Source organism: Ptiloglossa arizonensis, chromosome 1 (genome assembly GCF_051014685.1).
Source record: "Ptiloglossa arizonensis isolate GNS036 chromosome 1, iyPtiAriz1_principal, whole genome shotgun sequence".
NCBI classification, from domain to species: Eukaryota; Metazoa; Arthropoda; class Insecta; order Hymenoptera; family Colletidae; genus Ptiloglossa; species Ptiloglossa arizonensis.
The window spans coordinates 25,496,315-25,520,308 of record NC_135048.1 but is presented as its reverse complement, the minus strand read 5'-3'; the positions used below and the strand labels follow the sequence as shown (position 1 = coordinate 25,520,308).

Sequence of the window (23,994 nt, the reverse complement as noted above, 5' to 3'; positions counted from 1 at the left end):
CCCCCCCCCCCCCTCCCCCACCGCCTCGCCCGTGTTCACTCCACTTTGTCTCACACAATTTAGAAGTACCTCGGGGGCGAGGACGGATGAAAAATAATTTCGAACACTTTGAATGTACCCAGCTGCAGAATAAAGCAAATCCAGCGAAGCGTTTCCGTAATCTTCGGCGATTTTCCCCCACCCCCGTGATTCGGGGCCCGAGCGTCGGTCCCTTTATCGAAGAATTGTGCCCCCTCCCCCTCACGCGGCAGACGAGATATTTTCGTGTTTGTAAAATCCGAATCCGTTAGCGAGACCGATCTGTTCGACGTTGAGTCGAAGGATTTTGATCGCGTTGATCGACACACACGAACACACACACACACACGTACATACACAGCTCTCCTTGCCCCCCACCAAGAAACCGCTTCGCGAGGCGAAGCGCTGTTGCAAGCTGAGACTCATGTTCGCTAGTCCCGTTGATGTTGTCGCGACGACAACGCCCACACGCATAGTACAATGTCCCGCGATAATTTTTGTAAGCGAATCTTTTTCCACCGAACCGACGCGATAAAGTTGCGTTTGTACACACGAACAGTTCATCGAGCGCCCCCACACGTCTCTCGGTCTTTGGAATTCGAAAATGAGAAGCGAAGAAGAAAATGGAACACATGCATACGTACATATTACACATCATACATGCATACGTACATATATACATATACACAACACATACACGTATGTACGACAAAAGTGTCCGCTTTAGATTTCGTAAATGTCGACCCAACTTAACTGCCAGCTGAGTGTAACGAAAGATCCACCTGCGTGCACCGGCCACGTGGATATCCATTGCGGCGCGCCGGTGCGCATAAATCATTCATGCAATAACTGTGTGCCCGAATCGAATAAATGAAAAGTAACGAACAGCAAGAGAGTCTTCGCTGACACTGTGTCTGGTTATTCCCGCCATTTTATCTTCCTGGCGCGCACGCCGAGTCGGGACGCGATCGACTGGCCGCTAGAGACCCCCTTCTCCTCTTTCCCCCACTCCGAGTGTGCGTCAGACCCTCGTGGGAGTGGCCTGCGCGTGGTGGGGAGCGAGCAGTGGAGGCGGTAGGCCCTAGGTACGCGCCGTTTGTTTTCTCGCTCGTTTCACGTCAAATCCCGTAACCTTGAACTCTTTTCAGAATCGCAATGTGTCGCGAACGATGAAGAATTGATTTCTATCGCGGCTCGGAAGGTGTTCGAGAAACTTGACCAGCTGGGCTTGCACACTACCATTTTGAATAAATATCTTCTCCCGTAGGAGGTAGCAATTGTATATCCGTTTTGCAGCCGAGAGTGCGCATTTCGAGACGATACACGACAAATATTTGTTGTTATTATTATAAATTGTATTACGAATTGAACCTCGAGAGTAAAAATGTTATTCCTGTTCCATCGTTTCGTTAAAATATATCCAGCGGATTGTTTCTCCGTGATACGGAGAAATTGAGGAAAGAATAAAGATTTGCTGTACAAGGAACTTCGAACTTAATAATCCGTGACTTAATAACGACGTGTTTCTGTGATTCCATGCATTTGTTTACGTGGAATAACTATTTTTCGCGGCGTTATTGTATTTATTTAAACTTTTCTCGAATTTTCAGACCCAAACGTAGTAGCGCGTGCGGAAATTCCGTAGCTACGTTGAACAAACATGTTCGTGGAACGCCTATAGGCGGTCACCGCACGCAGTGCTCTGAAAATGAAATTTCGCTGAATTTCATTTGCAAGTACGTCTATATTTTTTTACCGAGAATTTTTGCGCTCTTTTATTATCTAGCGAACCGTGGAAAATTAAACAATTAACCACGGCTCTCGAAGCAAGGATTATTATAGAAAGCGCGCCTTTTTCAAAAGGTTTTCCAATTTGTCGCCTACCGCGAGAAATGTACACAGGTCACTTATTTTATAACGCTTTTTATTAAAATTATAATACTATCATTCGAAATAATAAAATTTAAAACTGCGACCGTAGCTAGCGTTATTGTTTCCGCGTGTTTAAAAACCATGTTGTACTTGTTCGTTGTGGACGATTGATTAACAAAAGGCGTGACATACGCGACGGACGTATACCATTAGGCGGGCAGTATCGCGTGAAAAAATATATACACATGACGATCGATGTAACTGCAATTACTCGGATAGTCGCGCGTTATCACGACACGAATCTCGCGTTAAGGCTATCTCTTTTTCTCTCTCTCTTCCTACTTGCGGTATCACCTTCGATCAATTACGACCATCTTCCCTTTGGCAGGAATTCAAACAGCTCTTGGCAGCTTTGACGATTCCCGCTTCGTAATTTCGCGTTACAAAATTATCGCGTATTTAAAACTCTTTGTCGTTCGAACTATCCAAATATTATACATAGTTATGGTACAAACGGAATATCGTGCGATAAGCGTGCACGATACCGAAACGCGAGCGAATGTATAAGAATGACTTATGCGTACGCTGTTGAAACGCATCACGTACTTATAAAGAAGAAAGAAACAAATGAAAAAAAAAAAAAGAAAAGAAAATACATGACGCAGTTCGATGATCGTGGGTACTTTCATAGTAAACGGAATGTTAACAATTTGCGTACAATTATCGCCGCACGAAAGCTACTACCACCTAACCGATCATCTTCGATGATAACTAATTGTAAGTTAACAATATAAAATAATTCTCTTCATGCTTCGTAACAAAAGAACATCGACGTTATCGTCATCATCTGCAACAGGATCGGTACCATAAGTCGCAGACAATTTTGATCGTTCCAACTACGCTATTCGTATCGGGAAAAATATAAATTTAGATTGCTAGACTGGTTTCTATCCGATCGTGTCGAGCAATCGAGCCGCGTCGACGTATATCGATGAATTCTATCGGCTCGAGTTCAATATTCAAAATGGCCGCCGCCTGTAGCTCGGTTAACCTAACCTAACCTAACCTAACCGGCTCTCGAGCATGCGCGAAATTCGAAATACGAAACGAAGAATTGCTCCTCGATCGGTCACTTCCCGAATGCGAGGTTTGAAATAACTGTCTCCTATACAGGGTGATACAAAACAAGCAGAAATCTCTGAAAATCAACCGTATTGAAGTAATTCATTATTTTGCGTGTCTCGAAATATATACTTGCGAAAGCAGAAATAAATTAGCACAAACTTGGACAAACTGGTAATAATTATCTTTTTTCACATTACTGCAACAGAGTTGATTTTTTATTTCGATACAGTACGCTCCGAAACTATTCACTTCTTTTTCGTATCATCCGGTGTCTTGTAGAGTATCGAATTAGAATAGTCTAATTCTTCTGATACAATTGTGCTCCCTTTCTTTTTCCTTCTTGTTCGAGAAAGCGACGAGTCGTGAAATTGTCCGTATCTTATAGTAACCTTCTACCGTGTGCTGAGCACGTGTACGCGACAACACAAATGGAACACCCTGTACGTTTAAAAGATTCGCGGGATACGTCGCGGCGGGAAAGACACGACAGAACCATGAACGCAACCATCGCGTAGAGTTGGTCCAGATTGATCCTGGTCGAAGATTTCACGCCACGGTAACCCTCCACCCTTCCCCTCCCAAACGGTGCTTTCTAAAGGCACAATCTGAACAGTCTCTCGCATCTCATAAATGCCGGACCTCTCTTCCATGGAGTCACCGAACGATCGCCATTACGAGTGACTTCTGCTGCCCTGGTAATCCAGATGCTGCAGCGCCTTCTTGCTATTCTCGACGAATTCCTGGAACAAAAGAGGCGATTCCATTGAAATATCCTCTCGCCGCGAATCTAGTGGAAGAATCGACGGACGAGGCGCGACGGTTTAATTACCATTAATCCACGGCTCATGAAGTACGGCCTGCCGATTCCGTCGTTCTTCTCGCAGTCCTCGCAGAAGCAAATGAATATGGTGTCTATGACCATCTGCAAATAAGCGAAACGATCGTTTAATATTCACGGAGGACATTAGGCATATCTTCTCGGATGACCCATTTGGGTAAACATTTTTGTTTATCTACAGTAGTTTCTCGATTATCCAAACTCTTGATCGTAAAACGAAAGCTGGTTTCTTTGCAATAACGATACAACTCAAAGATGCAAACTCGACTTAACAAATAGTCGCGAGATTTGTTACTTAAATGTACATCGAACGAGATTTGTTTTGTCTCTTAAAGCACTATTAAAGCAGATAATCGAGGGATTATTGTATTTAAAAGGTGGACGATAAATTTGGAAGGGAACTATTACCTTTAAAATATGAACAATTTACTGTGGTTTTCTTTGTAATACCGATTACTGTTTCCTCAAAGGCTCTATGAATGTACAGTACGTGCGTGATAAGATTGCACTTGAAGTTATTGCATTAGAAAAGGACGTGTATCTATTCTATAAGAGCTTAAAGAAGATGACACTCGAACAAAGAGGACTTACCATAACCTTCAAATGCAATTTTCTCGCACGTGTACTGTACAAATACAACGAATCGTTTTTTTTTTTGTGAAGAATTATTTTTTAAGGTGGACTATACAGAGAATACAAGGCACAAAGGAGTATTTGAGAGATGGACGATAAATCTGGAAGGGAACTATTACCTTTAGAATACGGACAATTTACTGTGGTTTACTTTGTAATACTTTGTATTACTGTCTCCTTAAAGACTTTATGAATGTATAGTACACACGCGAGAAGATTGCACTTGGAGTTATTGTATTAAAAAAAGACGCGTATATGTCCTATAGGAGCTTAAAGCAGATGATATTCGGAGAGGATCTGCCATGACCATTGAGTGCAATCTTTTCACACGCCTACTGTAAAAATGCGACAAGTCGTTTTCTATGAACGATTACTTTTTAAGATGGACTGCCCATAAAATACAAGGCACACAAGAGTATTTGAAAGATGGACAATAAATCTGGAAGGAAACTATTACCTTTAGAATACGGACAATTTACTGTGGTTTACTTTGTAATACCGATTACTGTATCCTCAAAGGCTCTATGAATGTACTGTACGTGCGTGAGAAGATTGCATTTGAAGTTATTGCATTAAAAAAGGACGTATATCTATCCTATAAGAGCTTAAAGAAGATGACACTCGAACAAAGAGGACCTACCATAACCTTCGAATGCAATCTTCTCGCACGCGTACTGTACAAATGCAACGAATCGTTTTTTACGAAGAATAATTTCTTAAGCTGAACCACACGTAGAATACAAGAAAAAAAGTGTTTAATTTCGCTCGTTGGTCGACGAACCTCGTAGATCGAGATGAAACAGTGCGCCACCAAGAAAGCGAATACTCCAGCCACTGTTATCGGCACCCATGGATGATAGAGGCCTTCCTTTTTCTAAACACACAAGGAGAATTAGAGCAAGTTTGTCGCCTAGACGAGAGAATCGTTCGTTGGCCGCGTACCTGTACCAGATAAATCCCGGCGACGACCGTTAATGTAACGACCAAAACCTTTCCTAGAAATAGGACGAAGTCCCCGACGCTGTTAATGGCGGCGACTCTTAAAATATTGCTCGCCAACGCTTGGAACGCTTTTCGTCCTCCCGTGCAGAAGTTGCATCCGTATATCGCTGAAACGGCCGTGCGAAAGTAATTACGATCGGGAACGACGTATCTGACGAATCGTCGCGTATAGGGGTGGGGGGGGTTTGCCTCGTGTCTCGAGGGGGAAAAAAACTTTTCTGTTTTTTTTCTACGCCATTTTCCCCAAGCTTATAATCTGAGAGGTGAGCCTTTCGAAAAGTAGGTCAAAATTCGAAGAATCGACGACGATACGAGCGTTCAAACGGAACTGACGTTTCTTAAAGTGCGAACACTAGGTCCCGAAAATCAAGTGATCGATCGTCGTGAAATTTTCGCCACGTGCGAAGTGAACGTCGCACTTCTCGTAAGATTTCGGGTAATTTCGTTGAAAAGTTCTTCTTTTTTTTCTCGTAATAGTACAATAAATTGCAAATTCACGTGATTCGTTCAAAGTATCACCGTTTTGTCAATTCGAACGAAATAGTTCTCGGAGTTACAGGTATCCCCAACCCCCAACCTCCACTTTCACTTCTAAAGTCACCAATTATTCTCTGTTGCAATTTCGTGAACACGAATGTATGTACCAACATGTGACTACCTATACTTTAAAACAGTTTATCACTTCTCCGACGAAATCAACGTTCAAAAAAAGAAAAAGAATAAAAAAAAATAAAATAAGAATAAAAATAAACGAACAAGTGTCCACCAATCATGATAAAATTTTCAATGCAGAATCGGAGTATATTATTAAGCAAAGTCTATCGTTGGTATAAAATTCGATGCTCGAAAAAAAAAGAGAAGAAAAGAAACGGAAAAAATGAAACAAAATAAAAAGAATGAAAAAAAAAAAAAAAATTGCAAAATTTCAATCCACCGCGAGACACGAGGTAGAAGAAACCCTCCTCTTAATACCTGTTTCGATGTAAGCGTTTCTCGTGAGGAATTTCAGCGCGCACTCGAAACACCAGAGGCAACACTGACAGCACCACAATATTCCCCGCACAAGGTCGTTATCGAACCGCTTCAGGCGATTTTGGACGAAGGAAATTATCGCTCTTATGAGCCGAACTATACCAATAACCAGTGCGCCGAACGCGACGGTGCCTAAGTGATATCGCACGAGATAACCGAAGCCCCGTACAACCGCCAGGGAGAGCCGCTTCTTGTCCCTGTACGGTAAGATATTTGCTTAACGAGGTTCGTAATTTCCCTGACCTTGGATTGCTTTCCGTAATTACGAGGATTCGCTCTGGGTATCGGAATTTGTCTATTTTGTAAGCGAACGAGCGAGCGAGACCGCGCACGCGTTACCGGCAAAACGTCGATTAGACGCGCGTGCAAACTGAAATTGGATTCTCGTTCCCGGTTAACAGTTTCGTATGGATAATCGAACGGGCACGTTAATTGCCGATTACAGTTACTAAGTTGTCTCCAGTCTTGTCCGGGTAATCGGTGCTCCATTGTACCATAGACGCGACTAAATCGACTGGCCGTTCAAGGACGTTCGAGCATTACCCCACTACACGCAACGTATTGGTTATTTACGGTTGTTCTCCGCTCGGGAGTGCTCGATTTGTGTGTGCATCGGTTGAAGTTCCGAAAGTGATGTAAAAAAAAAATTTAACGATGTAAAAGAAAAAAAAAGAAAGTTACAAAAACCTCTTGTAATTGAAAATATCTATTTCTCGAACTATACTTCGTGAAGTATACTTTTTCCAAACCTGTGCTATATTTTGTCGTAGTAAATAAATCGACTGGCTGTTCAAGGACGTTCAAGTATTACCCCTACACGCGATTTATTGGTTATTTATGTTGTTCTCCACTCAGGAGTACTTGATTTGTGTGTATGCATCGATTAAGGTTCCGAAAGTGATGGAAAAAAAAAGAAAGTTACAAAAACCTCTGTAAGAAAAGAAAAAGTTACAAAAATCTATGTAAGAAAAAAAAAAAAAAAAAATACAGAAACCTCTTGTAATTGAAAATATCTATTTCTCGAACTTTCCTTCGCGAAGTTTACTTTTTCCAAACCTGTGCTACATTGTAATACCTGTGTCGTGGTAAATAAATCGACTGGCTGTTCAAGGACGTTCAAGTATTACCCCTACACGCGATTTATTGGTTACTTATGTTGTTCTCCGCTCAGGAGTACTTGATTTGTGTGTATGCATCGATTAAAGTTCTAAAAGTGACGTAATAAAAAAACTTAACTTTTACAATGTAAAACAAAAAAAAGAAAGTTACAAAAACCTCTTCTAATCAAAAATATCTATTTCTCGAATACTTCCTCTACGAAGTATACTTTTTCCAAACCTGTGCTACATTGTGTCACAGTAAATAAATCGATTGGAAAAGAAAAAAAAAAAAAAAATTACCCTCTTCTAAAAAATAACATCTCACTCTTCAAACCTTCTTATACAAAGTACATTTCCTCCAAAGCGGTGCAATATTCCAATCGTCGTTTTAAAAAATTAATAATTTCGGCAATCGACAATCGACTTTCGACGATCGGAAAAATTCTACGTTGTTTCGTCTATTTCTAAAAAACACTCTCCGAAAGTGTTGAACCGTTGAAAAAAGGGTACAATTTTTTCTTCCCACAAATTTACGTATCGTTCTCGAGTAACCGTTACGGTGTCCGTGTTACGCGACGACGAGCAAAAGCGATACGTTATCCCCGCACGATCGCGAATTTTAATCGGAAAATGTTGATATTGTTACACAGTCGAAGGTTCGAAGCACCCGGGGAACACGGCGGGCACCTACGTTGCGAAAATAGTGGACATGTAAATTTCCCACGAGTACCGGTGGAAAGCAATCCACCACATGCGAACTATGATATTGATCAAGATGTCACCTGGTGAAGAACCATCGTGCCACGGCGCAGGCGACGAGTGTGTGCTGACAGCCCAGTAGGAACTCGCAGGTCACGAAAAAGAAGAACAAATTGTACCACCTGGCCGCCTGTAAGATATTACGGTACACTTACGTTGGTTCGCGCGACTCGCGTACCCCCACCTCCGCTCCTCTTTACCATCCTTCCTACCCCCACTCCTCGTCCCTAGCAATCCATTAACTTACGATCAGAAGTGCGTCCTTCCTGAAGTGGATATGACCTTTGGTATTCAAGTACATGTTCCCGGCGCTCTCTATCCAAAGCATGAAGTAAACCCAGCCGCAGACGGTGAGACCGATGAGCAAGTAGGTCTGGAACACACGTAGGTTTTATCGTTTCTCGGTGGACCGTGACACTTTCGGGGCGAGTATCTATCATTTTGATGCATGACGCGAGTATATTTACGTATACAGGTTGCAGAAGCAGCGCGGGCATCGAGTACACGGCCTTGCCCGCTTCGCGGAACAGCTGCATCACGAGGGCGATTCTTTTCCTCATTACCAAGACAATCAGAAGCGTGATGACCTGAAAATTATACTTGGTGTATCGGAGCGCTGCATCGAGTGCGCGCGGTACTTGTTTCGCTTCTGTTGTTCGGTTACACGAGCTACAGTTCGCGCGGAGGAAGAATCGAGTTGGGCGGTACCGCCCCGTGAGGGGGAGGGGACGAACGTCGAGCGGCGATTGGCTCGAGCGCGGGGGAAAGTTATCTGTTTCCCTCGAAATATTATTATACTTCGAATATTATTTGAATATATTTTGAATATCGTTCGAATACATTTTGAATATCGTTCGAATACATTTTGAATATCGTTCGAATACATTTTGAATATTGTTGGAATACATTTCGAATATTGTTCGAATATATTTTGAATATCGTTCGAATACATTTTGAATATCATTCGAATACACTTCGAATATCGTTCGATTACATTTTGAATATTATTCGAATATCGTTCGAATACATTTTGAATATCGTTCGAATACATTTTGAATATCATTCGAATACATTTTGAATATCGTTGGAATACATTTCGAATATCGTTCGAATACATTTTGAATATCGTTCGAATACATTTAATAATTAACATAATATTCGAAAGATTCAATTAGAATTTTTCGCAATTTTACGAGCAACTTCAACTTGATAGAGTGGTAATATTTTTTCGATACAGGGTGAATCGATTTTTATTGAATTTTTTTCTGTACAAAAATTTTTGTTACGCGAGAAGAATGGTTTTTGTGGGTAAAATTATACGGTTACGGGGGAGAAATAGTTGAAGAACGACTTTGGAGAGTCATAGAGAAAAGATATAAGAAAATCAAATGTTATCATCTTGAGAACTTTCTGAAATTGTATTATGGACGAGAAAAGAAATTGTAATTGGTTTACTAGTTATGAAAAGAATTGAGTTGATTGTGTTGGATAGTTTGATAGTAAATTGTGAGCTTATCGTTTTTATGATGGTTGTAAGACTTCCATCGACAAGCAAGAGGATTCTTTGATCCGAGTAGAGTATAAGGGACTATTAACGCGATAATAAGTATAAAAAGACTTTCAAAAAATTCTTAAAGTCGTGTCAATTTCGAAGATCCAGAGTAAATTTTCACGGCTGTAAGTTAATAGTTAATATTCGAACAGGAAGATAGGACATTTCACTAGGACTGGCGCTACTTGTCGAATACCACTAGTCAAATGTGTACTACGAATGTCCAAATACTTGATCAGTGGACAAAGTGTTCGAGTAGTATCTGAATAATATTCAAATAGTATCCGAATCATTTTTTTAGAGTTAAGTATTCGAATAGTATCGAAATAATATTCAAACAGTCGAGTAATCAAATAGTACTCGAATAATATTCGAACAATCATGTATCCGAGAAGTATTCTAAGGGTTGAAGATTCAAATAGTAATAGTATCTGAGTAATGCGCGAACGGTAAAGTATTCGAATAATATTCAAACGATATTCGAATAATATTCAAAATTTATTCGAACGATATTCGAATAATATTCAAAATTTATTCGAACGATATTCGAATAATATTCAAAATTTATTCGAACGATATTCGAATAATATTCAAAATTTATTCGAACGATATTCGAACGATATTCAAAATTTATTCGAACGATATTCGAAATGTATTCAAAATGTATTCGAAATGTATTCGAATAATATTCGAAGTGTATTCGAAAGATATTCGAAATGTATTCGAATAATATTCGAAATGTATTCGAATAATATTCGAATAATCAAGTATTCAAGCAGTACTCGAATAATAAATATTTGACTACTCAAGTACTCAACCTATATTCGAATCAAATTGACCGAACGTTTAAATTCCAATCATCGAAATCATTCCAACGATCCTACTCGGGTAAAATTCGAAAAGCGTCGGGACTCGGTCTCGCTACCGCGCGATCGTTTACGGACGATCCCACGGGGGGGCAATAAAATTTCTTACGGTAACGGTAGACAACAGGATCGCGTAAACGAAGTAGGCATCTTGGCTCGAATCCTCCTCGGGTATCTGGTTCGCAGCCACCCCCTTCTTTTCCTTGTACCACGCGAACCTGAAGAAGCATAATGTTCTCAGAGATTCGGGACAACTCCCGAACGCAGCTTCCAAAGACGGAAGAGCACTTAGCAACATCGTCGGTCACGCGTTCTATCGTGTCTGGATAAATCGTGCAATGGATCTCACCCGATGGTATCACGGTACAAAGGGATAAGCTTACCAGAGGTACGCCGAGCCACCGATACAGGCGAGAATAGCGCCGATTAAGACAATGTAAATGACCCACTGCACCATATACCGGAAGGCAATTAAGATAGCGAACGAGATACCTGAAAATCGTTCGCGAAAAATGACATGAATTCCTCGATCGAGCGGATAACGGGGATCGTTCGTATCGGGTAACGCGTACCTAAAGCAATCAGCAGCAAGTAGACCAGCTCTACCCAGGCGACGGTCAAATCCATGGAAGCCTCCTGAAATATTCAGAACTCTTATTGCTGAATTAGGAATTACACGGGTGAAATTAACCATGGGCCAAAAGGGGGTGCGTGGGGGGGTTGGTGGTGGTGGTGGTAGGGTTGCACGAGATCGATACGATGTACACCATTCCCGTGATGTGTGCATGTGTGTATCGTTCGTGGAACGGTTGTGTATAATTCAGTCGTCGTTCTGTTTACGTACAACGAGCGAAGCGCAAGAGAGATGAATTGCCAAACGAACAAAGGTTGCGTCTATTGCCGATCGACGACGTTTTACCATTGACCTTGCGATACATACGGTTGCGTGATAAGTTAATCTAACAGCAACGTGAACACAGCCACATATTTAGCCGGATGAGTATCATATGCGAGACGCCTACTACTTTGATCATGGATAAATTAACTCCACCCTACCGGTCGAGGCATACGTCGCGAGGGTTTCATTTAATTCCCTTCCCGTGGAACTCCGTCGCCAGACACGAGAACGATTTTCGCGGACACGTGTACACGTGCATACGTCTCACGTACACAGATGCATACGTATCGGTACAGTTATTCAACTTTGCGCAAAATTTGAAAGTGTTCGTCCCCGTAGCTTCCAGTCTCGTTTAAATTACATTTTTCTTCGTCCCTCGGCGCGGCGGGGAAAAAAAAAGAGAAGAAAAAAAAAAGAGAGAGTACGATCGTTTGTCACGTGAACAATGGGAAGGCTACTTCGTGGAAATTAAAATGCAACGGCGATACTATCTTCGTCTCTAATAGTTTTAGGGGAGTGTTACGCAGCGACGGCGTTATCCACCCTCGACTCGGTAGCGTGAAATATTTAATTTGAAAAAATTAAAAAAAAAAGAGGGAACAAAAAAAAAAAAATAAACGTGGACGAAACGTACGTACCGGGATGTCCCGAGATAAGCGTCCCGGTTGAAACGGCACCCGAACTACCGATTTCACAAAATGGTCGTAGATTTCTAAAGTCCGCCCGTATCTTTCGACGGTTCAAGGTCGTTCGTGAATTAATTCTACCCAACGTTCGTTTTTACTTAGCGTCGTTCCGCACGGTCGACGACGACTCGAGCGTTGCTTCGACCGGTGAATCCTGGGACATCCGGTTACAGAGTGTCCCGCAAGGATCACCCTTTATCGTCGGTGCAACTATTTAGCGACTTATCATCACACTAATTAGGCTACACATAAAGATGTATGTCCAATACAGTCACAGTACGTACTTGAATTCGACTTTTACTGAAAACGTAGCTACAGACCTTGTAGAAATTATCCAAACCGAGTTTCTTGATCAGCGAGTGGGTCGTCTCGGACATCTGTTTGGACACGCAGCGATTTAGGAATACCACCCTGCGGGACAAGAAGAGGACAAGTACGAAATAAATAATCCACGTGGCGGTAACTGTGTTTAAGAAAATAAAAACTAAGTCCACCGAAGTATTCAGTAACAAGTTCTATTATTTTTTCTTTTTCTTTTGCAGATATCGGAACGAAGAGAAGTTACGATCGGATGGAGAGATCAACTGGTCGTTCAAGGCCGCTTTCGTCGCACGCGAGCCACGTTATTCGGGAGGCGTCGTCGTAGAATCGCGCGTTCCACGAGTGGGCGGAGCGAGGAGGCTGGACCCGCGCGGTGGGGGAAGTCTCGCGGCTCGCGGTGGGGGAAGCCTTGCGGCTCGCGGTGGGGGTGACACACCGGTGGCCTTGAACGGTCAGTCGATTGTGCTCCGACTCGAATCCAATCGTAGGAACTTCTCTCCGGCTCTCTAAGCGGCTCAACACGGCCGAATAATTACTGAATAATAACGGTCGATTGGCAATTACCAGAGTGGAACTAAGTTACCAACGTCGACGAGCTATAATTTACAAAGCGTATATTTAAATAGCGGAAGGTTGCCTTATTTGCGTTGCCGTCTAAATTAGACCGCGTCGATGAACAGTGAATCTAGTCGAAATTGGAACGATACGCGTTTCGACCAAGAGTAAATATTTCTTTAAACGCGGAACGTGACGTTTGAATTCGAACAGGATTTTCCATTTCCTCGAAAGAAGAAAATTCCTTCTTCGTCCTTTTTTTTCCTTTTCTTTCTTTTTTTTTCGCGCCGTCATCGTTCGATAAATACAGAACGACGTAAACATATTTTCCAATCGTTATTAAACGGAGCAATTTCGGCAACGTTCCCCCTCCCACGTCATCGCGAACCTTCGCTCGGCGTTGCAACACGGGCGACGGTTCGGCGACGGTCGTTTAGCGTAAACTTGTGTATTATGCAATACTAACTGATCGTTGCAGTTGGACACGCAGGTGCGTGACTTCACTCCGCTCGAATCCACGGTCATCTGCAGATACCTGGGGAAATGAATTATTAATGAGCGCGGTGTTAATGAACCCGTAGCCGCGGAAAGTGTCGGCCGGAATTGGAAAATCCGCTGGAAAAGTGCTCGCCGTCCGAACTGGAGAATTTATATGGAACATTAACGGCAATTACGCGCATTATTTCTCGCGCACGGCGTAAGTTTTCCACCGAGATTCGAGTTTTAATCGAGTCCGGGCCGCGTACCGGCGCAATTTGCATCCTTTCGTTGCGGTATCGTCGCCGCGACCTGCTTAACGATGTATTAATCATCGGTCGGCCGTTCATTGTCGCGCACTTGGTTCATTCATTAACGGCAACATCGCGTAAAATATTCGGAATTCACGGTATTGTTATCGGGGTGGGAGTGCGCCCACAGTTAACGACAATAGGGGGGGGTAAAAGGCCCAATCAGAGAAGCTTTAAACCTACGCGGTCTGGTACTGGTCGGAATTAATTTGACTTGAAAAAGCAACGATATGTAACGTTTACGATCAAGAAGGATAAACAAGATTTATTAATCCTTTTGCGAACTTTGGATATATGTTCGTAGAACAATGTGTTCTGATGTAATGTTTTTACGTAAAATTTATATTTTACAGTTCTCCATCGTGTGGTGTGTTTCGAAAGTGTCTTCGACAGTCCTGTGTGTCCTTTTCGATTACATGTATCGCAGAAATAGTTATTTTGGTGTCTTCCGCCTTTAATCTTTCCGGTTGAACGTACGGAACAATCTTTACTTTTTACATCTTCATAGTGCCGCGATGTATGCAGTTTCCCATTAACCCAGAACATTACTAAGTAGATGACACCGAGGTACGGAATGCTACGAAGTAGAAGTTGTTTCTTGTTCTCGAAATTTCACAATGATATTTCTTATATTTGGTAATATCGTTTTACTTTATAAAATATGAAACTTTATAATCGTAATTTATTTTTTTATACGTTATATTATAATGCTCGTATAATATTTTTTAATACAATATATAACGAAATTACTAAAGTATTTAAAGCCGAACACAATATTGATAATCAAGTTTTGTATGATAAAATTCAAAGTATGGAGTCACGTATAAGCCAACATCACATTGTGAATAATAGTACCTCGACTCATGTCTTTTTCTGCGTTTACTACAAACGACATATTTTCAAACTTGATTTTTTTTATGCCTCATTCGAGGTATTTTTGATACCAGATACTCGATTAATAAAAGTATCTCGTGAAAAGTATGAAATGAAAGTATATATTGCACGGACGTATATATACGTTCTTCGTACCTCAGCGACCACTTTCCAGAGCGTATATATACGCTCTTCGTACCTCAGCGATCACTTTTGTAGACCGTATATATACGCTCTTCGTACCTCAGCGACCACTTTTCCCGACCGCATATATACGCTCTACGTACCTCAGTGACCACTTTCCCAGACCGTATATATACGCTCTTCGTACCTCAGCGACTACTTTTCTAGATCGTATATATACGCTCTTCGTACCTCAGCTATCACTTTTCCAGAGCGTATATATACGATCCTCATACCTCAGCGACCACTTTTCCAGACCGTATATATTCGCTCTTCGTACCTCAGCGACCACTTTTCCAGACTGTATATATACGCTCTTCGTACCTCAGCGACCACTTTTCCAGAGCGTATATATACGCTCTTCGTATATGAATGGTCATTCTTTGAGAACGTATATATACGCCCACCGTAGCAGAAGGATTAAGCCATCCCTCTTTACTGGATTCCGTTATCTCTAATAGGAGCACCGTATTGGTTTGTAAATAAAATTTCTTTAGAAATTCAGGTTCATTCGGAGAAAGTGTAAACTAATATATAGTTGAATAAAATAGAAGATTAATATGGTTCCTTGCTGTGGTGGCTTAGTGCAGACATTGACCGTAAAAGGTCAAGCAACGACTCTAGCATTATTGTGTAGATTTTGTTAGTTGTCGACCAAAAGACGAGTGTAACATTGTTGCATGGTTTTTTTAACTTATCGACCAAAAAATCGAGGGTAACATTGTTGCATTTTTTTGCTCGTTGATCATAAAATCGAGTGTGACATTGTTGCACGTTTCTTTTATTCATCGACCATAAATCGAGTGTGACATTGTTGCATGTTTTTTTTTACTCGTCGGGGATAAAATCGAGTGTAACATTATTGCATAATTTTTATTGTCGATTAAAAATGTTTCACCGCGACACTATTGAGTAAATTTGGTTACTTATCGAATAAAAGGCCGCGTATTAATATTGTTGTAACATTATCGCACAATTTTGTTTATTTATCGGAAAAGTGTTTTTCCGGTATTTATCGTTATTCGATGGAAGTTTCGGTCAGAGACAAAATTATTGCAATTTCCGAAACGTTTATCGTGTTTTACAAATTAGCTAATTGAACGAACGCGATTAAAGACGCAGTGTCACTCATCGTTAATAGTTCGAATATTATCCAAAGAGTTACACTTTATTCGAGATTCTTCTTATCGCTTTCGTAATTGCAGCTTCTTCTTTATTGTCCCGCTTGCACTTTCGTTAATAAGAAAATTGTACTTTTTATCATTTTATGTAAAATTAATGACAAAAAAATTTCGCGATGTCTTTTTCATCGTATTAATTGCACTCAGAGCGTTGGATTTTTTTTTGTTTTTTTTTTTCGTGGTATTTTAATTGGGTAGGTGGCAGTAAATGGGCCCTTCACCCTAGCCGTACCGTGAATTTACAACGTGAATGCGCACTTACATGTATCTCTGCCTCTGGATATTATTTTTCTATTATATTCCGTACAATTTTGGCGCAACGAAGGGAGTACTGTTATCGACGAGGAACGCCGCCCAATCAACAATCTCTAATTTTAATGAAACTCGGCATTCAGAACGTTGAGAAAGATTAAACGCGATATTAATGTTTAAATGGTGGAAACTAGTCTCGAAATTGAGAGTAAAATATACATTTGGTTGAATATCTCAGGAACCGATTTTGCTAGAATTAAATATTTGCTCGAACAATTTAAGCGCAAAAAATTTTCGCTTTCTCTTTTTTCGAGGAATCGTTTCGTTACAGACATAGATGGCACCACTGTAGCCGAACGAATTGCTTAACTCTTTAGCTGAACAGATACTTAACTAATTATTTTCGTTCGAAAAAATTGAAACACCTCGATCAATGATCTCGTATCAAAATTAATAACGAATAGTACAGTCGCTTTAGAGTGACTTCCATTTTAATATTCCACGTATTCTTATATTTTCCCGAGACGCGGTATTCTAACCTCAAAAAAACTTAGATCAATTAACGCACAATTATAAGTATCCTCGTTCTTACATTTTCTCGAGGCACGATATTTCAACCTCTAAAAAAATTCAATCAATGAAGAATTGTCTCTCTAGTCCAATTGGTTATGTATAACAAATAAAACTTACAACAATTAATGCACAATTATAAATATTATCCTCGTTCTTACATTTTCTCGTGGCACGATATTTCAATTTCTAAAAAAACTCGACCAATGAAGAATTGTCTCTCTAGTCCAATTGGTTATGTATAACAAATAAAACTTACAACAATTAATGCACAATTATAAATATTATCCTCGTTCTTACATTTTCTCGTGGCACGATATTTCAATTTCTAAAAAAACTCGACCAATGGAGAATTGTCTCTCTATTCCAATTGGTTATGTATAACAAATAAAACTTACATCAATTAACGCACAATTATAAATATTATCCTCGTTCTTACATTTTCTCGAAGCACGATACTTCAATCTCTAAAAAAACTCAACCAATGGAGAATTGTCTCTCTAGTCCAATCGGTTACGCATAACCTACAAAACTTACATCAATTAATGCACAATTATAAATATCCTCATTCTTACATTTTCTCGAGGCACGATATTTCAATCTCTATAAAAATTCAACCAAAGGAGAATTGTCTCTCTAGTCCAATCGGTTACATATAACCTACAAAACTTACATCAATTAACTCACAATTATAGATATCCGCAGTGGCGCCACCTACAATTCCGCGAAACGTGTATCCATACCCTGTCCGTGGAGCAAAATCAATTTAAGTAAATAACTATTTCATCCACCGGTTCGAGCTGAAAGAATACCGGTCTATTAAGAAGTTCGTAGTTTCCTTTATTAAAAAACGAATTATAAACCGTGGCTCTATTAAAAGTATACTTTTAATCTCGTTACGGGAGGAGGGTGGGTGGGGAGGGGGGGTCTATATTTCCACGGTGAATTCTGACCGTTCAAGCTGCAAAGGATTGGACGTCCCGAACGAATTTACTCGGGGAATAGTTTTAATTCAGCTACGAGGGTCGAAAGTCTACATTACTCAGGGGGCGGTGGCGGCGGTGGCGGTGATGGGGGACGAAGAAACGGGAACTAAAAAAGCGTAAAATTCTGACGGGACGCGCTTAAAGTCGTCGAAAGTGGCGGGTCGGTCAATTAACTTTCGGTGGAAATTGCCAACGGGAGAATTGATAAACAAACATTTGTACGAAGTGATATAATCAGGTCTCGACAGTCGAAAGGTTCACCGTAGCTTTCGGCCACCCTTCTTCGTTTCCCCGAATTCGATACGAGCGGTACAATCTAATTTCTAACATTGCCCTGGAAAACTCCACCGCGAAAATTATATCTCCGGCTTCGACCGCAACGGATTAGCGTCCTAACAAATTTATTCGGTGAATATTTTTGCCGAGTAGCGGGATAGTCGCGAAAGTTGGACGCGAAACTTTTTACCGACACGTTTCAAACGGGGCGAGGCGAAAAAGAGAAACTTAACTGAAAATTCGAGCGAAACACGCCCAAAGTCGGCGAAAATATCGCGTTATTCTATTTGCAGCTAATTTTCGTTCCGACTAATTAGTCACATTGGTGCCAACATTGGATGCACCGCTCCCATTCAACCTAATAAATAAATAGTACGTAGCGAAGGGAGGTGAAATTAAATTTAAATTCCCAGTAGTTGGAAATCGACGAGTCGGGCTTGTCGCGAAGAAATCGTTTATTTTTTACCGTAGTTCAGTTCCGATTTCAAATTTAACGTCGCTTTGAAAGTTGCAGGACGCGCGTGGGTCACTCGAGACCCACGCTTAACGACGATTGAAACTAGTATCGAGAACACTTGACGGCACATCAGTGTCACTCGAGACTCGAGTTCGACTGAAGGTAATTTATGATCATCGTTCGACAGACGTTAACTTACGTTACTCGTCTTTCAGACATTTAACAGAACGGTCGAAGTATTTCAAGACACCTTCCCGTACGTTTAGAACGTTCGAGCATTCGAGTAACGATAACTTTGTGCGGAAATTGTGCAGAGAATTAACAAATATTATTCATTTTCTAAATACGCAAGGTTTTTCTTTTCTCTGCAATAAACCTATTTTTGTTTTTTTCTTTTACAACAATTTATACATTCTTTATAATAAACCTGTATTTTTTTCTCTAGAAGAAATCTATTCGTAAAATACAAGGAAAAAATGACACTTTGGAATCCTTATTACTTCTATTCATAAAATGCAAGGAAAAAATTACACTTTGGAATATATTTGTTTCTTTTATAACAATTTGAACATTCTTTATAATAAACCTGTATTTTTTTCTCAAGAATAAATCTATTCGTAAAATACAAGGAAAAAGTGACACTTTGGAATCCATGTTACTTCTATTCATAAAATACAAGGAAAAGATAACACTTTGGAATCAACTCAGGTGTGATTTCGGCGTGGGTCAGAAATGACCCACACCAGCTTCTCCCTCCACGTGGTCCGTTCTCTGAGAGTCACTTCACAGATCCCTGCTCCCGCGCGCAGGTTCGAAGATCGATCGTTATATTAAGTCACGATAACGTGGTCGTACGGTGATTTATAAATTGGAGGATTTTCTTCGAGCGATAAGAAACGAGACGGAAGAACGATAAAGATTAACGACGATGATATCGCGCTACGTTCGTAAAAAAAATAATATACGATACGAGATTATCACTGAGAAACGGGACGTGTACACCGACGGAAGTCGTTCTTACGTTCTGATAAACAAACGCTACGTTTCGGTGAATGAAATGAAAGCATTTACGTGCGTTTATTAACGTACACGTTGAAGATTATGAACGACGATTTCAATTGCGATTTTTCGACGCGGACTCGGACCACGTGGTTACGCTCGTGGAAACGAAATAAATTATGAAAGTACCCGTGCTGTCCCTTTGGGAAATTTATACGGAATCGGCTAGACGGTCCATGTATTAAATCGGCTAGTAACAATTGGTTATTTATGAAAAAGAAAGCATCGAGCTGGACAGGATACGAATGACCATTCCATACTACGTACACTGGTTCGCGATCGAAAGTAGTGTGCAATTAATACGAAAAGACACGAGTGGATGTGAAATCAATCGAAGATTCTGATAAAAGGAATGCAACATTAGTAAAGATACAATTGTTTTCGATCGTCATCTGTGTGCACATTTCACCGATAAAGTTATCACAATTATAGTAATTTGTACAGTGTACAGTGTTACGTTTACTTTGAGCTTGGTGTCTTCTTTGTTTTTAACGAGATGAAAAAAAGTGGAAAATTATCTTTTTGTCCTAAAGGTAAAATTGACCTTCATCAAATTTGAAGGTCTTCTAGATTCTTGTGGGAAATATTAGGTTGTTCGGAAAGTCATTTGATTTTTTTTGTGAAAATGAAACATAATTTTTTCAGAGTGTATAAACGTTTTATTAAATTGTATATTCTCCATTTTGGAAAACGAAATGACCTTCCGAACAACCCAATAAATGTTAACTCGTGCTGAAATTGTGCAGAGAATTGATAAATATTTTTCTAAATGTGCAAGGTTTTTCCTTTCTCTACCTAATAAACCTATTTCTTTTTATAACAATTTATACATTCTTTATAATAAACCTGAATTTTTTTCTCTAGAATAAATCAATTCGTAAAATGCAAGGAAAAAATGACAGTTTGGAATCTGTGCAACTTCTATTCATAAAATGCAAGGAAAAAATTACACTTAGGCGTGTAATATCGCAAAGTTTGTGCGTGAAGTTAAATAAAAATCGAAATTTTCTTTCAATCGCGATGCAAAGCTTCTATGGAGAGCGTGAAAGCTGAACGTTGGATCTTGTATGAAAAAGAATACAAACGAAGGATCTACGATGATCGAATAATAATTTTTCTTATCAAGAATTTCGTTCTTAAAATATCAACGTTTCGATGGTTTTATTATGACCCGCCTCGACAACAGAATATTACATTAATCTGGAAACCAGTGAGGAAAAAGGCGGGAATATACCGCAAAGTAAAATGTGTCGTATCGGTAATATGCGAAATAAAATTAACGCGTAATGAACGTACAAAGAAATGCACTTATAAAGTACAATATGCATACATAAAAATCGACAGTTCCGTTACCATTACACACACATGGACAAAGTAGATAACAAACTTACAGCTAACCGAAAGCTTCGAGAACAATATTAATAAATAAAGTAAATTCGTCTGGTTGCGATCGGGTAACGATTCCTCCTTCTCGAACCGAAACAGAGACAGCGAGTGTATAAAAAAAAGTACCAAAAAAAAAATTCCCACCGATTGTTTACCGAAACGAAACAAAAATGAATAAACACACACAGACACACGAAACGAATGGAAACCGATTTATACCCAGGGGGATTCTTATTCGCGGGAAATTGTTCAAACGTCAACTTATTTAAACAGATCCGTCGATTATAAATTGAACCGGAACATCGTCTCGACGCGTCTGCGATTTATAAGCAATAATCGTTCGCGCGTATCTCACGCGAGAAACGAAAATAAAATACTCGATTTCATTAATCGATAAATACGTACCGCCGCGTGGAATTTTTAATTTTTAATTTTTCGGTTCAGCAATGTTCGTTTCCATCGCGTCGAGAAATGAAAAACTGTTGAATCTCACGAGACCTCGTCCCCCACTCCCTGTATCCCGCGAATCTCGGTAGCGAATCGAGCCACGACTTGGCGCGTACGTTGTGTCGTCGATGGACACTGTTCGATGTTCGTAACCGCGATACGAACGAGTCGAGGTTTCCATTAACTTCTTAACCTACGATTCAGATTGGAAAATTTCGGATGGAAATCGTATAGAAGCTCGCGCAGCCTTCGAGACATTCGCACGACTTGTTCCGTACGATGATTGGGCCAATGGTAAATATGATGAGTATCACTTGTGACGAATTCCTCGATATCTACATAAGTCAATTCGAAGAGAATCTTTAAATGTCACGTTTGTGACAAAGCATTACGTATTTACCACATTAAAGAATTCCACGAAAATTAATTCATTTCAATTTCAATCAATTTATTCTATGTATAAAAAAATATTTCTTCTTACTTCTTTGTAAAAAAAAAAAATGTAAAATGCGATATTTTAATATTGTGTATTGATCGTTTTACACAGTATATTGTTAATAAACTCTGTAAATAATTTTAATGCTCGTTACTGAACGTACGATCAACCGCTGTGCGGTGATACGAGTCAGTTGAACGTCGCTGATGTTTGCACGCGACAGCCTAAGCAGAGCGATGATGCAAATGGGTTAACTCGACCCGGACGAAAATCGTGTGTGCGCCAGGCATGCTAAACGCGCGACAATAATGCCACACGGGACACGGTCGCAGCGTTTAAAGAATCCGCGCGACCTTCGAGCGACCAGACTCGCGGGACGCCACGAGCGGGAATCGTGGCGCGACGTTCACCCCGCTTTCGTGCGAAAACTGCGCGCAAACGATAGATGCGCGCGCAGACGATAGGTGCGCGCGCAGACGATAAGTGCGCGCGCATCCTCTGCTTACCTAGCCGCCGTCATGTCCCCGTTCAAGCAACCCGATTTGGGATTAGCCTGGTATTTGGTGACACGGCCGCAAACGAATCCACAGTCATCGTAGCCGTTTATGACCCGGTAGATGTCCCCCTTCTTCACCGCGTTGCTCATCAGAAAACCCTGCGTCGAAACGGGGAGAAGAATAAAAATAAAGGGAAAGAAAAAAAAAAGAAAAGAACAGAAAGAACAAACGTTGTCCCCTCGGAACAGAACGAGGTAGGACCACGAGTGTAAGGAGACGTACGAAACCGACGACGACAGCGATCAGTGCGAGCAGTGCCAGGATGTCCGTGCAGGATCGATCGGTGACGAAAATCTGCTCGGAGCGTCTCGTAGGTGTGACATCGTCCTCCGGCGCCTGAAACGGACAAAACACGGGAAATCTTTCGGGTGAAACTCACCGAGCGCTTCACCTACTCTCCTTAGAGAGCGAACTTTTATTTTCCTCGTTGACGCGAGATTCGTCGAACGATCGAATTAACCCTTTTCACTCGAGAGTCGATCCTCGATCGATCACTCGATTCGGTGTACTTCTCTCCCATTCGGAAAACCATCGTGGTTTGGAATTGAAATTAAATATTCAATTACCGCTTTCTCGTAAGATGCGAATATACGTGTATGAAACGTTGAAACGAAAATGTTCCGTTTTAAATAAATTACACGATTCGATGGATCTCATTCAAGTGCCAGTTTCTGGTTGATGAAAAGCTTCGAGTGCAAAGGGTTAAATACTCCCCCTTTTCGTCTACCCGATTATTTCATTTTATCGATGCAACGAATTTTGAGTGAATTTTTTTTCCTCTCCCCCCTTTTTTTTCTTCTTTCATTTGAATTTTAAACGCAGCGGAGACACGACGGGAGGAGGGGTGTTTTTGCGAATTTTTTCACGCGCGAATATTATACACTCGATAGAAATATTTTTATTTTTTTTTGGACGAACGAAAGACACCGGAAGCTTTCGGGAATTTTTTGTCGCGTTCGCGTCGAGAGAGGGGGGACAATACCAGGTTGTTTTGCGTTTTATGGGAGGGAGGGGGGTGTACAGGCGTCTTTGATTAGGATTTTATTAACGCTTGAAAATCGAGGGGGGGGGGGGGGGTACAGGTGTCTTTGATTAGGATTTTTTTAACGCTCAAAAATCGAGAGTCGTGGGGAGGAGGTGGGGGGTGGGGCGTCTTTGATTAGGATTTTATAAACGCTCGAAAATCGAGAGTGGGGGGAGAGATACAGGTGTCTTTGATTAGGATTTTATTAATGCTCGAAAATCGAGAGTGAAGGAAGGGGGTCTTTGATTAGGATTTTATTAAC

The 23,994-nt window shown here is 40.7% G+C and overlaps 1 protein-coding gene across 8 annotated transcripts in view; it reads right to left on the bottom strand.

Annotated features, from left to right (window-relative positions):
* Positions 1 to 1,925: 1,925 nt before the first annotated feature.
* Positions 1,926 to 23,994, bottom strand: part of LOC143148827 (choline transporter-like protein 1) — a 114,818-nt gene continuing 92,749 nt past the window's right edge. For 7 of the 8 annotated variants that reach the window (XM_076315603.1, XM_076315585.1, XM_076315541.1 and 4 more), the window contains 15 exons: positions 22,931 to 23,044; positions 22,658 to 22,806; positions 13,724 to 13,792; positions 12,666 to 12,792; positions 11,370 to 11,433; positions 11,181 to 11,289; positions 10,907 to 11,015; positions 8,847 to 8,966; positions 8,627 to 8,752; positions 8,403 to 8,509; positions 6,461 to 6,717; positions 5,429 to 5,595; positions 5,268 to 5,360; positions 3,845 to 3,937; positions 1,926 to 3,755 (listed from right to left, as the gene is read on the bottom strand). In XM_076315603.1, coding sequence (XP_076171718.1) covers positions 3,687 to 3,755; positions 3,845 to 3,937; positions 5,268 to 5,360; positions 5,429 to 5,595; positions 6,461 to 6,717; positions 8,403 to 8,509; positions 8,627 to 8,752; positions 8,847 to 8,966; positions 10,907 to 11,015; positions 11,181 to 11,289; positions 11,370 to 11,433; positions 12,666 to 12,792; positions 13,724 to 13,792; positions 22,658 to 22,806; positions 22,931 to 23,044 — 1,773 coding nt within the window. In that variant the 3' untranslated portion in view covers positions 1,926 to 3,686. The remainder of the gene's footprint in view (positions 3,756 to 3,844; positions 3,938 to 5,267; positions 5,361 to 5,428; positions 5,596 to 6,460; positions 6,718 to 8,402; positions 8,510 to 8,626; positions 8,753 to 8,846; positions 8,967 to 10,906; positions 11,016 to 11,180; positions 11,290 to 11,369; positions 11,434 to 12,665; positions 12,793 to 13,723; positions 13,793 to 22,657; positions 22,807 to 22,930; positions 23,045 to 23,994) is intronic. The other variant, XM_076315551.1, reaches the window with a different exon arrangement.